Here is a 12,122-nt window from a genome sequence, read left to right as displayed (position 1 = left end):
GAAAGGCCAATTTTGACGGTATTAGGCAAGAACTTTCAAAAGCTGATTGGAGGCAGATGTTCGCAGGTCAAGGGACGGCTGGAAAATGGGAAGCCTTCAGAAATGAGATAACAAGAATCCAGAGAAAGTATATTCCTGTCAGGGTGAAAGGGAAGGCTGGTAGGTATAGGGAATGATGGATGACTAAAGAAATTGAGGGCTTGGTTAAGAAAAAGAAGGAAGCATATGTCAGGTATAGACAGGATAGATTGAGTGAATCCTTAGAAGAGTATAAAGGAAGTAGGAGTATACTTAAGGGAGAAATTAGGAGGGCAAAAAGGGGACATGAGATAGCTTTGACAAACAGAATTAAGGAGAATCCAAAGGGTTTTTACAAATAAATTAAGGAGAAAAGGGTAACTAAGGAGAGAATAGAGCCCCTCAAAGATCAGCAAGGCAGCCTTTGTGTGCAGCCACAGAAAATGGGGGAGATACTAAATGAATATTTTGGATCAGTATTTACTGTGGAAAAGGATATGGAAGATATAGACTGTAGGGAAATAGATGGTGACACCTTGCGAAATGTCCAGATTACAGAGGAGGAAGTACTGGATGTCTTGAAACGGTTAAAGATGGATAAATCCCCAGGACCTGATCAGGCATACCCGAGAAGTCTGTGGGAAGCTAGGGAAGTGATTTCTGGGCCTCTTGCTGAGATGTTTGTATCATCGATAGTCACAGGTGAGGTGCCAGAAGACTGGAGGTTGGCAAACGTGGTGCCACTGTTTAGGAAGGGCGGTAAAGTCAAGCCAGGGAACTATAGACCGGTGAGCCTGACCTCAGTGGTGGGCAAGTTGTTGGAGGGAATCCTGAGGGACAGGATGTACATGTATTTGGAAAGACAAGGACTGATTAGGGATAGTCAACATGACTGTGTGCGTGGGAAATCATGTCTCACAAACTTGATTGAGTTTTTTGAAGAAGTAACAAACAAGAGTGATGAGGGCAGAGCAGTAGATGTGATCTATATGGACTTCAGTAAGGTGTTCGACAAGCTTCCCCATGAGAGACTGGTTAGCAAGGTTAGATCTCATGGAATACAGGGAGAACTAGCCATCTGGATACAGAACTCGTTCAAAGGTAGAAGATAGAGGGTGGTGGTGGAGGGTTGTTTTTCAGACTGGAGGCCTGTGACCAGTGGAGTGCCACAAGGATTGGTGCTGGGTCCTCTATTTTTTGTCATTTACATAAATTATTTGAATGCGAGCATAAGAGGTACAGTTAGTAAATTTGCAGATGACACCAAAATTGGAGGTGTAGTGGACAGCGAAGTGGGTTACCTCAGGTTACAACAGAATCTGTACCAGATGGGTCAATGGGTTGAGAAGTGGCAGATGGAGTTTAATTCAGATAAATGTGAGGTGCTGCATTTTGGGAAAGCAAATCTTAGCAGGTCTTTGCTGAACAAAGAGACCTTGGATTGCAGGTTCATAGCTCCTTGAAAGTAGAGTCGCAGGTAGATAGGACAGTGAAGAAGGCGTTTGGTGTGCTTTCCTGTATTGGTCAGAGTACTGGGTACAAGAGTTGGGAGGTCATGTTGCGGCTGTACAGGACATTGGTAAGACCACTGTTGGAATATTGCGTGCAATTCTGGTCTCCTTCCTATTGGAAAGATGTTGTGAAATTTGAAAGGGTTCAGAAAAGATTTACAAGGATGTTGCCAGGGTTGGAGGATTTGAGCTATGGGGAGAGGCTGAACAGACTGGGGCTGTTTTCCCTGGAGCATCGGAGGCTGAGGGGTGACCTTATAGATGTTTACAAAATTATGAGGGGCATGGATAGGATAAATAGACAAGATCTTTTCCCTGGGGTTGGGGAGTCCAGAACTAGAGGGCACAAGTTTACGGTGAGAGGGGAAAGACATAAAAGAGACCTAAGGGGCAACGTTTTCACGCAGGGGGTGGTACGTGTATGGAATGAGCTGCCAGAGGATGTGAATGAGGCTGGTACAATTGCAACATTTAACAGGCATTTGGATGGGTATATGAATAGAAAGGGTTTGGAGGGTTATGGGCCGTGTGCTGGTAGACGGGACTGGATTGGGTTGGGATATCTGGTCGGCATGGACAGGTTGGACCGAAGGGTCTGTTTCCATGCTGTACATCTCTATGACTCTATGAGGTGATGTCTGCATTAGTCAAATTTCATGGAAAGGTAGTACACACTAAAGTTATTTCATTTCTATAATGTACTATCCTCAGGAAGGGGCAGCCTATCCAAGAATAGTTGGGTAGTTTTTCAGGATCAAGGACGTTTTTTTCCACATCAGTGGTGTGGGTCGTAAGATGACTCTGCTATGAGTGGATCCATCAACCTTTCCACAGATAAGGAAAGTGGTGTTTGCTGAAGCAATGGATAAAAATCACACAACACCAGGTTATAGTCTAACAGGTTTAATTGGAAGCACTAGCTTTCAGAGCGCTGCTCCTTTATCAGGCCTCAGCAGTGCTCCGACCTAGTGCTTCCAATTAAACTGTTGGATTAAAGCTGGTGTTGTGTGATTTTTAACTTTGTACTCACCAGTCCAACACCGGCATCTCCAAATTATGAAGCAATGGATTGAATGGTCAGAGTTTTCAAATGCTCCTTCCAGCGTTTGAACTTGACCTTATTGGGAGATACTCAAACATTTGGCACCTTCGCAGATGTTTCTTCTCCAGTTTGGATGGCGTTGACTAGAGTTTCCCATAAATCAGTGGGAATTTTTTAGAAGGTCCTTGAAGCATTTCATCTGCCCTTCTGTCAACTGTTGACCATGAGAGTTCAAAGTAGAGTTTGTTTTGGAAGTTTGCTATCTCAGGATATGCAAACCATGTATCTCAACCTCTTCGCCCAAAAATCTGGGTTCAAGTCCCACCTTTATGTGTCAAGGATAACACCTTAGAATATAATGCGTCGTGTATAACAAGTTCATACATATCAATTTTTAAAAATACCTGAAATTAAAGATGAACCTGCCCGCTACAACTCCATCTCCAGTTTGGGATGAAGAAGACTCCGATTTTCCAGCGACCGTTCGGGGCGGGAGCTGAACGGTTTTACGTGATGACATCAGTACGTGCCAGAGACGCTGTTGGAGTGAAGCCGTTGGGGAAAGAAAGGGTCTGCGCGCGCAAGTAGGTGCTCGCTTGCGGGGTTGAGTCCGCTCGACAACAATCGGAGGGAGATAGCGTTAACGGTCCGACCGTTTCGGAACACTTTCGAATTCCAGTTGGAACGGCGCGGGGGAGAAGCTCGTGCGCCGCCAGTTCCCATCGCAGAGGGAGAACGAAGCAGGGAGAATGAGCAGAAGTTACAACAAGTCCGGCACGCTGAGGTGTTTGGACAGGGTGGCGGTGGAAGTGAAGAGTAAGGTGAGCGGGTGAAAATTACACAATAAAAGCCTGGACTGCAGGTTGGCGAGAGTGGGGTCTTCCCTCATTCGGAGCGCGGTGCCAGCGACTTTAAATGGGCGCAACTTGTTTAGTGTTTACTGCAGGACGGCACTGTGAATCCTGCTCGCCCCCCACCCCCTTCCTATTTAAATGTGGAGCGCAACATGTAGGTATAAACCGAATGGGAGACGGAGAATAGGTTTCTTTCTGAATTTATTTTTAGATATTTATTTCTTCCGTTTTCGTTTCTTTTTCCTTTCTTTCAATCGAAGGAGTGGTATATCCCTGCACACTTTGATGTGAACCAGTGCTTTCTTGCTTTTTCCCCCCCTCTCTGGCGCGTAGTAAAAGGTTCAAGGCCAACATCTGGAACGTGGTCCACAAACAGACATTGCTGGCGAAAACTCAGCGGCTCCGGTAGCATTTGTGCGGAGAAAGCGGGGCTAACGTTTAGGTAAAAACAATGACTGCAGATGCTGGAAACCAGATTCCGGATTAATGGTGCTGGAAGAGCACAGCAATTCAGGCAGCATCGTTTAGGGTCCAGTGACACTTTCGGGGTGTTTCGCTCACTTGTACTTCTTGCCTTCCCCCTCTCCCTTAAATTAGCCGTGCACTCCGGAGAGAAAAGTGCCGGAACTCGCATAAACTGGCCACTAAGCAAGGCGCTTAAACCCCACGGCTGGAGAATTGCTGCCTTTCTCTCCTGCACATTGTGAAGCATTGCCATTCTCAATACTGTAGAGTTAACACTTCGGTATTTCTGGGGATCTGTTTGCCTAGGATCAGATCAGGAGAGGGAAATTTCATATAGGAGGATCTTTGATGTTTACGGGTTGGTATTCACTTAATACCAAGGCAGTTCAAGCGTGTAAATGAATGACAGCTACAATTACCACACCATTTTGATTGATTTGATATGCCATTTGAGATTGTGGTTTTAATAAAATGTCCTTCATGTAAGATTTTGCTGAAAGTTGTATTTCAGAACAATGGGTGCAGACCATGGGTCTAAACATTGTTGTCACTGAGACTGATTCAGTGAAAATAATGCTGAAATATTTGACCACCTAAAACTGAAATGGACAGCATTCATTGCCTGGCAGACAATTCAACATCCAAACTCAAAAAAAACAGCATTCCAACAGCTTGAGGCTGAATCCCAAAGACAAACCTGGAGAACAAAGGGCAAATGGTGAGAAGGGAGAGCCATTAAATCTGATAGTATGCTGGCCATCATTACATTTAACGATCTTTTGAAGCCACCAGGGCATCTCTAGACTAAGGTCAAATGGACAAGGTTTCTTTCATTCCAGGATGGATGCAATTGCCGGAAAGAACATTTACTACAACTCCTTACCTGTCAGATGATACTGTCAAGTTTATCTTCCCCATGCCATCCTCCAGAATCCAGAAGGGGGATGATTTCTACTGTGAAAACTATTGAGCTGTTTTCCTCTTGGATAAACAGGGACCATCTTGACGCATTTACCTGAATTGTCTTATTTCCTGTGGTTTTAGATCTTTCACAGAAATTTCTGGTCTTTGCTTTTAATTTGTCCGGTAACAAAATGTCAAGAACATTATCAGGAACTCTACATTATATTCATCCAAGCAGTTGACTAAGTAAATTACAAGGCTCTGTATATGACTGTCCAAAGATTTTGATATCCATGAAACTTCTTTGCAATCCTGCAATTACTTCATGGTGATATGACTGCAACAGTCTTGACAATCTGGCCCATTGTCAAGCAAGGGCGTATGATAGTGTCCCCATGGTTTACAGTCTTAACAGTGGCAATTCCCCTCATCGAAGGTCAGCTGCTGCCTTGTGTGAATATTAAGCACTATAGATAGAAAATCCCTTAATCCAAGTCACAGCTAAATGGACTACCATGAACATAACTTACAGTTTGCAGAAGACTGGACTGTCATTTCTCACAATATACCAGATTTGCATATCACTCTTCAATTCATACACGCACTTCAGTCTAATCTTGAATGTTGCTAAAACAAAAACTCAGTAATCCTGATGTGGTAAGTCAACTATTCCAACTTTCATATATGTTGAAGAGGAGAAACTGGAATGCATTCTTACACATTCTGTACATTTACAACCATCTCTTTTGCAAGGCCACAATTGATGAGATTCAGCATAGAATTAGCTATACCAGTTCAGCCTTCTATGTGCCATGGCAGATGTATTTGGTCACAGAGCCTTTTTTCAACAAAACACATTGTGTACAGCTCAGTGTTATTCTTACAATCCTGTAATACAGTGAAATCTGGACTGTGTATCATTGACACATAGGAACACTAGAGAAATTCCTAGGTCAGTGCTTGGGTCACATCCTTTGATCCAATGGGAAGACTGCCACACAAATGATTGAAGACAACTCCGCAAACATTCGGGTAAATTCCTGTAAAATCAACAATGATGGAGTGGAAACACTTTTCTGATGGTCAAAAAACATCTCTCATTCAATTCTGTTTTTCAACCCTCATAGTTTTTATGGGACAATAATGGAAACTCCACAAAAACAATATAAAGCTCTCCTTTAAATGCAACAACATTGATCTTAATAACTAGAAGGAGCTTATTTCCAGTCATTTAAAATGGCAACATAATACCTATTAAGCTTAAATCCAAATGCCTTAATACTGAAGCAGAGTGGCAGCAGAGAAAAAAAGCAAATCCTGCACTGCAGATCTGTTTAGGATGTTTTGCACCGTGTATCCACAGACTTGCAGGTCAAGAATTGGCCTGTAGAGTCATACCAAATTCATGGCAGAAACTCGCAACCCTGAATAGATATCATCTTTGAATGAAAGGACAGCTGACAGCAAGAATATGAATGATGAGACCAGTTAGCAAACTCAACAAATTGTTGGCAACTTGCTGCCTTTCTCTATCTACATGAGGAAAAGTCATTACCTGACTTTTTTCATGAGTTGGAGATGCCAGTGTTGGACTGGGGTGTACAAAGTTTAAAATTCACACACACCAGGTTATAGTCCAACAGGTTTAATTGGAAGCACTAGCTTTCGGAGCGCCGTTCCTTCATCAGGTGACAACCACATGATGAAGGAACAGCGCTCCGAAAGCTAGTGCTTCCAGTTAAACCTGTTGGACTATAACCTGGTGTTGTGATTTTTGACTTTTTTCAGATCTGTTTGAATTCATCCAGTCAGGCCCTCACCCTTGCCATACCACAAAGTGGCTTTGGCAAAGGTAAAGGTGACTGTCTCATTCCTTTTGCCATGCTTTTACCCTTTGAAATGATCAACTTCATCATTTTTCAATGCTTCTTATGCCATTCAGTTGAATGGGAATGCCCTTGATTGGTTTTATTTCAATTCATCCAGATTGTAACCCCTACGATAGCTCGTCTTTGTGCTCCCAGACTGTTGCCGTTAGAATACCAAGAGTCTGTCCATTTTGCTTCCTTTTTCCCCCATCTACACACTTTCTAAAACACAGTGTCAGATCTGCATTTTTGCCAATGACATAAATTCTTCCTTGTCACCACCTGTATCAACTCTTGCACTGTTTGTACTTTTTGTTTAACAGCCAATACTAGATAAGCATACATTTCCTGGAATTACTTTGAAAAACCAATGCATTTCCTTTGATTTCCTTCACATATATAATGATGTCTTGGCTGTCTTCAAGTTTTTATATCCTATAAAATGGAAATCCAAAGATTTGCTGCCCCATTCTAATTCACTGAGTTACATTACCTCTCAGTCTGGCTATGCCTCAATTTTTAAAAGAAAATCCCAATGTTTCGTTTTTATTTTGGATCTCTGCATTCCTCCCGTTCTAACCTCTTGCGCATTCTGGATTTTAATCAGTGCTGGCCATGTTCTTAGGTGCCCAGACCCTAATTTCTGGAATTTCTCCCCTCTACTGCTTTGTCTCTACCTCTTAAACTTACTACTTTACTAATTTTTGGTCACCTATCCTGATACTTCATTGCAAAGTGTTATGTCAAGTTTTGTTTGATAACAGTACTGTAAAGTGCCATAGTGCTTTTCATTTGGTAAAACATCCTATCAGTGCAAGTTGTTGTGAATATTTGAGGTTACTTTCCAATGTGCAATTGATGGACAGAAGTATCAAATACTAATGTTGCAGTGCATGTTGTATTTTGTATTTTCCTTCCTATCTGCAGTCTGCCAGTCCCATTTGATGGAAAGCGCAAGTTGATTCAGGATTCTTAGTTACAAATATGTTCAAATAAATTTCAGGAATCTGCCTAAGGGCTAAATTGAGTTGTGGCATTGTGGAATCTTCTATTTAAGCTGCAGGGTGGATTCCACCACATCATCAGTAACACCACAAAACAGCTTTTGGCAAGTAATGTTCAGTACAGATAATAACATGCAAAAATTATTGTTCATGTGTGTTCAACCCAAGAACCTTCCTGTAGGGTTAATTGGTCATTGAGTCACGAACTCCTTGGTGCCCATATCTGCTACAGAGACACCTGCTAGCAAGATTGGTGACCTTCAGACACTTTGAAGGTGCACTGGAGAGAGCAGAAACAAAAAAAAAACTCCACTAGCCCAGAGAAATCAGGACAGAGAGTTGTGCACTATCTCAGTCCATTTTTTCCTTTGCAACAAGTCCAGCAGTGATTGCTGAGCCAGAGTGGAGCTTCTGAATCACATCAAACGATGCTTAACACAGTTCAGTACCACAGTGTAAACTACCTTCTCGAGTTATCCCTGGCAAAATTGTATTTGGCTTATCCATGCTGAAAACTGAGTGGTTGGCCCAGTCTTCTATGATCCTATTTCATATTGATTATGGTGCAGGAAAAGGAATATCACTTGAATTGGAGCTCTCTACTTAAGGTGGGAGAATGCTTATTTTGCATTAGATAATCTTTAATTGTTAAATGATCAACACTCTGTAAATTTTCAACACTTCCTTTTGGGTCCACTTTTTTTTTTATTTATATAAATGATTTAGATGCGAACATCGGAGGTATGGTTACTAAGTTTGCAGATGACACCACAATTGGTGTTATAGTGGACAGCGAAGAAGGTTCCCTCTGAGTACAACGGGATCTTGATCAAGGAGTGGCAGATGGAGTTTAATTTAGATAAATGTGAGGTGCTGCACTTTGGAAAGGCAAATCATGGCAGGACTTCTGCACTTAATGGTAAGATCCTGGCGAGTGTTGCTAAACAAAGAGACCTTGGAGTGCAGGCACGTAGTTCCTTGATAGTGGAGTCCTAGGTAGATAGGATAGTGAAGAAGGCATTTGGTATGCTTGCCTTGATTAGTCAATGCATTGAGTATAGGAGTTGGGAGGTCATGTTGCAGCTGTATAGGACATTGATTAGGCCACTTTTGAAATACTGTATGCAAATCTGGTCTCCATGCTATAGGAAGGATGTAGTGAAATTTTAAAAGGTTCAGAAAAGATTGACAAGGATGTTGCCAGGGTGAGAGGGTTTGAGCTGTGGGAAGAGGCTGAATAGGCTGGGGATATTTTCTCCGGAGCATTAGAGGTTGAGGGGTGACGTTACAGGGGTTTATAAAGTCATGAGGGGCATGGATAGGATGAATAGACAAGGTCTTTTCTCTGGGTGAAGTCCAAAACTAAAAGGCATAGGTTTCAGGTGAGGGGGAAAAGATTTAAAAGGGACTCAAAACAAGGGCAACATTTTCACGGAGAGGATGGTGCGTGTATTGACTAGAGGAGGTGATGGAGGCTGACACAATTACAACATTTAAAAGTCATCTGGATGGGTATATAAATAGGAAGGGTTTAGAGGGATGTGGGCCAAATGCTGGCAAATGGGACTAGATTAATTTCGGATATCTGGTCAACGTGGACAAGTTGGATAAAGGGTCTGTTTCCATGCTGTACAGCTCTGTAACTTCATATTCCATAAGTCTGACTTTGTCATAAAGTATGTATTATTGCAGTACTGTATTTAGGACTAGTTGCTGGAGTTAGCTATTGGTTGCAATATTCTCAGGCTTTCTTTTTCTAGATGAGTTAAGTTTGCTAATTAGCACTATCATTCGCTGTTCAAAGGTCTGTTTAAAGTGCTGCATTTTCTGCAAATAATTCGAAAATTTTTTGGTTTTTATATTTTTAAGAAATCCCTTGTATTGCCTTATTTCCAGCTAAGCTGCTTCATTTCATCACAAGTGTCATTTTTGAGTCTTGGATTGGCTGTGTAGGAAGCAAAGAGGGCCATGTGTTAGAACTAGCCGGGGGGGGGGGGGGGGGGGGGGGGGGGGGGGGGGAGGAGGAGAGAGCCTCTGGCTCCAGATTAATGCTCTGCCTAGTCTCAAGTGATGACCCGTATTTTTTGGGATGTGTCTTTCTTGGTAAGATGTGTACCTAAACAATGACTATCTGCCTGCAATTAGTCAGGTAGTTCTCAACATTTACAAATATTATTAGGTTGTTCAACTCCTTTGAGCAAATTCTGCCATTTACATTTTAGATTTTACTATGGTATTAAGGCATTGGGAATCAATGCACATGGCTTGTAGTCGTAAATTATTCTGTTCCTTGTTGGCCATTTTAAGCTATTTTTACTTTAATCATGAACTGAATAAGAAGGGTTTAGAGGGATGTGGGCCAAGTGCTGGCAAATGGGACTAGATTAAATTACCATATCTGGTTGGCATGGATGAGTTGGACCAAAAGGTCTCTTTCTGTGCTGTACATCTCTATGACTCTACTGTTCCAGTGTCGTCATATTGTACGTTCTTGAGAGATTTTCAATATGTTTTTGAAGCTTCAAATTAATCTTGAGTCAAGGAGAAGGTTGCATTGGCGCAGTCTGACACAGAATAGACACTACGGAAAGAGTGCACTTGTAGTTCCTGCTGAGGGTATATTCTGTAGCTACTGATTTCAGATTGCAACTGCAGTAACAAACCACTGTACTATTAATTGTAGCAATCTGGAGAGAATTATACAATTTACAGTATTGAGTGTTCTCTCCTGTTAATTTAGTTAGTGCTTGTAATTTCGTCGTTGAGGCAAAGCTTGCCATGTGCGTCATCTGGAATGTTCAGTCGGGTTCTGATGGATACAAGGTGGTTGAAATGCCAATCTGTGATAAGTTCTGTCACAAAGAAAAAGATACAGCAGACAGTTCAGGTTTAGGTCTTTCTTTGCCTTTCCATCTACCTCTGATATGCTGTTACTTCCAAAGGAGGCTACAGTTTTGTTTCAAAAATATAAATTGCTAGAAACACTTTAGCAGGTCTGGCAGCATCTATGGAGCGAAAGCAGAGTTAATGTTACAAGTCCAGTGATCCTCCTCAGGAATTTTCTTACATGCAGATGTAATTAAAAGGAAGATCGCAGGCAACTCTGTGTTCCCAAAACTGCTTTACAAACTTAAACTTTCAGAGCTTTATTATACTGTATATGTTCTCTTTGTATGGGCATTGTTATGCTGAACAACCAACTCCTCGAGTGGTGTTATCTATGAAAATCCCAAAAATTCACACTGATATTTAAAACTGATATATTTAATCTGGATTTAAGTTATCCATTCTTAATACTGTACTCTCTTAGAACCTCGATTTGAGTGGTGCTGGAAAAGCATAGCAGGTCAGGCAGCATCTGAGGAGCAGGAAAATCGATGTTTTGGGGAAAAGCTCTTCATCAGGAATGAAGGCCGAGAGCCTCCAGGGTGGAGAGATAAATGGGAGTGGGGTGGCGCTGGGGCGAAGGTAGCCAAGAGTACAATAGGTGGATGGAGGTGGGGATGAAGGTCAGAGACAAGGGTGAAGCGATAGATGGGAAGGAAAATTGGCAGGTAGGACAGGTCATGAGGATGGTGCTGAGCTGGAAGGTTGGAACTGGGGTAAGGTGGGGGAAGGGGAAACTGGTGAAGTCCACATTGATGCCTTGGGGTTGCCTCCTCCGGGTGTCGGGTGGTGAGAAAGTGGCAGTGGAGGAGGCCCAGGACTGTATGTCCTCGGCAAAGTGGGAGGAGGAGTTGAAATGTTGGGCCATGGGGCAGTGGGGTTGATTGGTGCGGGTGTCCCGGAGATGTTCCCTAAAGCGCTTTGTGAGAAGGTGTCCAGTGTCCCCAACATAAAGGAGATTGCATCAGGAGCAACGGATACAATAAATGACATTGGTGGATGTGCAGTTCAGGCAGTATAAAAGGAGGCCTGAATCATCAAAAATTGCTCCATTATTAATCAGTGCAATAAAATAACTGAGGTAAACTGCTTAACTCATTTATGCCGTGTTTCAAGAATTTGTAGTTCTCAGTAATCTTAACCAGCTTGAGATGCCAAACTAAAATGATCCTTATATTTTTGTTTGGTGAGTTGTCCTGGTGTTCCAGTCACTCATGTTTTTATCTGTTCTGAACATGTTTCTTTCAAGAAACTAGTTCTGATTTTTAAACTTGTAAAGAAAAACTCTTTTCTTTAACTCAGCCATTTCTAATAATCACAAGAAGGTAATATTTCTAGTTATAGCTCTTGCAATTCTCTTCCAGTTTGACCATTTGAAGTAAAGGGTTTGATTAGGCTAGAAGGAGTTGTTTAAAATTGACAAATGTGGATTCCACATTATTGTTGCAATTTTTTATATTTTGAGCAAAAGTTTCAAATAGTGTGCTTCCACTATTTATAGTCTGTTTCAATTAAATATTTTAACAGCATCTTAATGGAACCAGTATAAATAAGCTATTTTCCAACTTTTA

At 41.9% G+C, this 12,122-nt stretch overlaps 1 protein-coding gene and 1 long non-coding RNA gene across 2 annotated transcripts in view; one reads left to right on the top strand and one right to left on the bottom strand.

Moving 5' to 3' along the window:
* Window positions 1-3,060, bottom strand: part of LOC122564352 (uncharacterized) — a 126,700-nt gene extending 123,640 nt beyond the window's left edge. The window contains exon 1 of the long non-coding RNA XR_015752897.1: window positions 2,976-3,060. This is a non-coding gene — a long non-coding RNA (uncharacterized LOC122564352). The remainder of the gene's footprint in view (window positions 1-2,975) is intronic.
* A 119-nt stretch (window positions 3,061-3,179) lies between these two features.
* Window positions 3,180-12,122, top strand: part of LOC122564350 (partitioning defective 6 homolog gamma-like) — a 56,834-nt gene continuing 47,891 nt past the window's right edge. Inside the window, exon 1 of the mRNA XM_043719099.2 lies at window positions 3,180-3,392. Within this exon, the coding sequence (XP_043575034.1) occupies window positions 3,321-3,392 (72 nt within the window). The 5' untranslated portion in view covers window positions 3,180-3,320. The remainder of the gene's footprint in view (window positions 3,393-12,122) is intronic.

Source organism: Chiloscyllium plagiosum, unplaced genomic scaffold (assembly GCF_037043375.1).
Source record: "Chiloscyllium plagiosum isolate Xiang-an unplaced genomic scaffold, Cpla_swu_hap1 HiC_scaffold_34, whole genome shotgun sequence".
NCBI classification, from domain to species: domain Eukaryota; kingdom Metazoa; phylum Chordata; class Chondrichthyes; order Orectolobiformes; family Hemiscylliidae; genus Chiloscyllium; species Chiloscyllium plagiosum.
The sequence above is the reverse complement of the archived record's forward strand: the minus strand, read 5'-3'. Positions and strand labels throughout refer to the sequence as shown.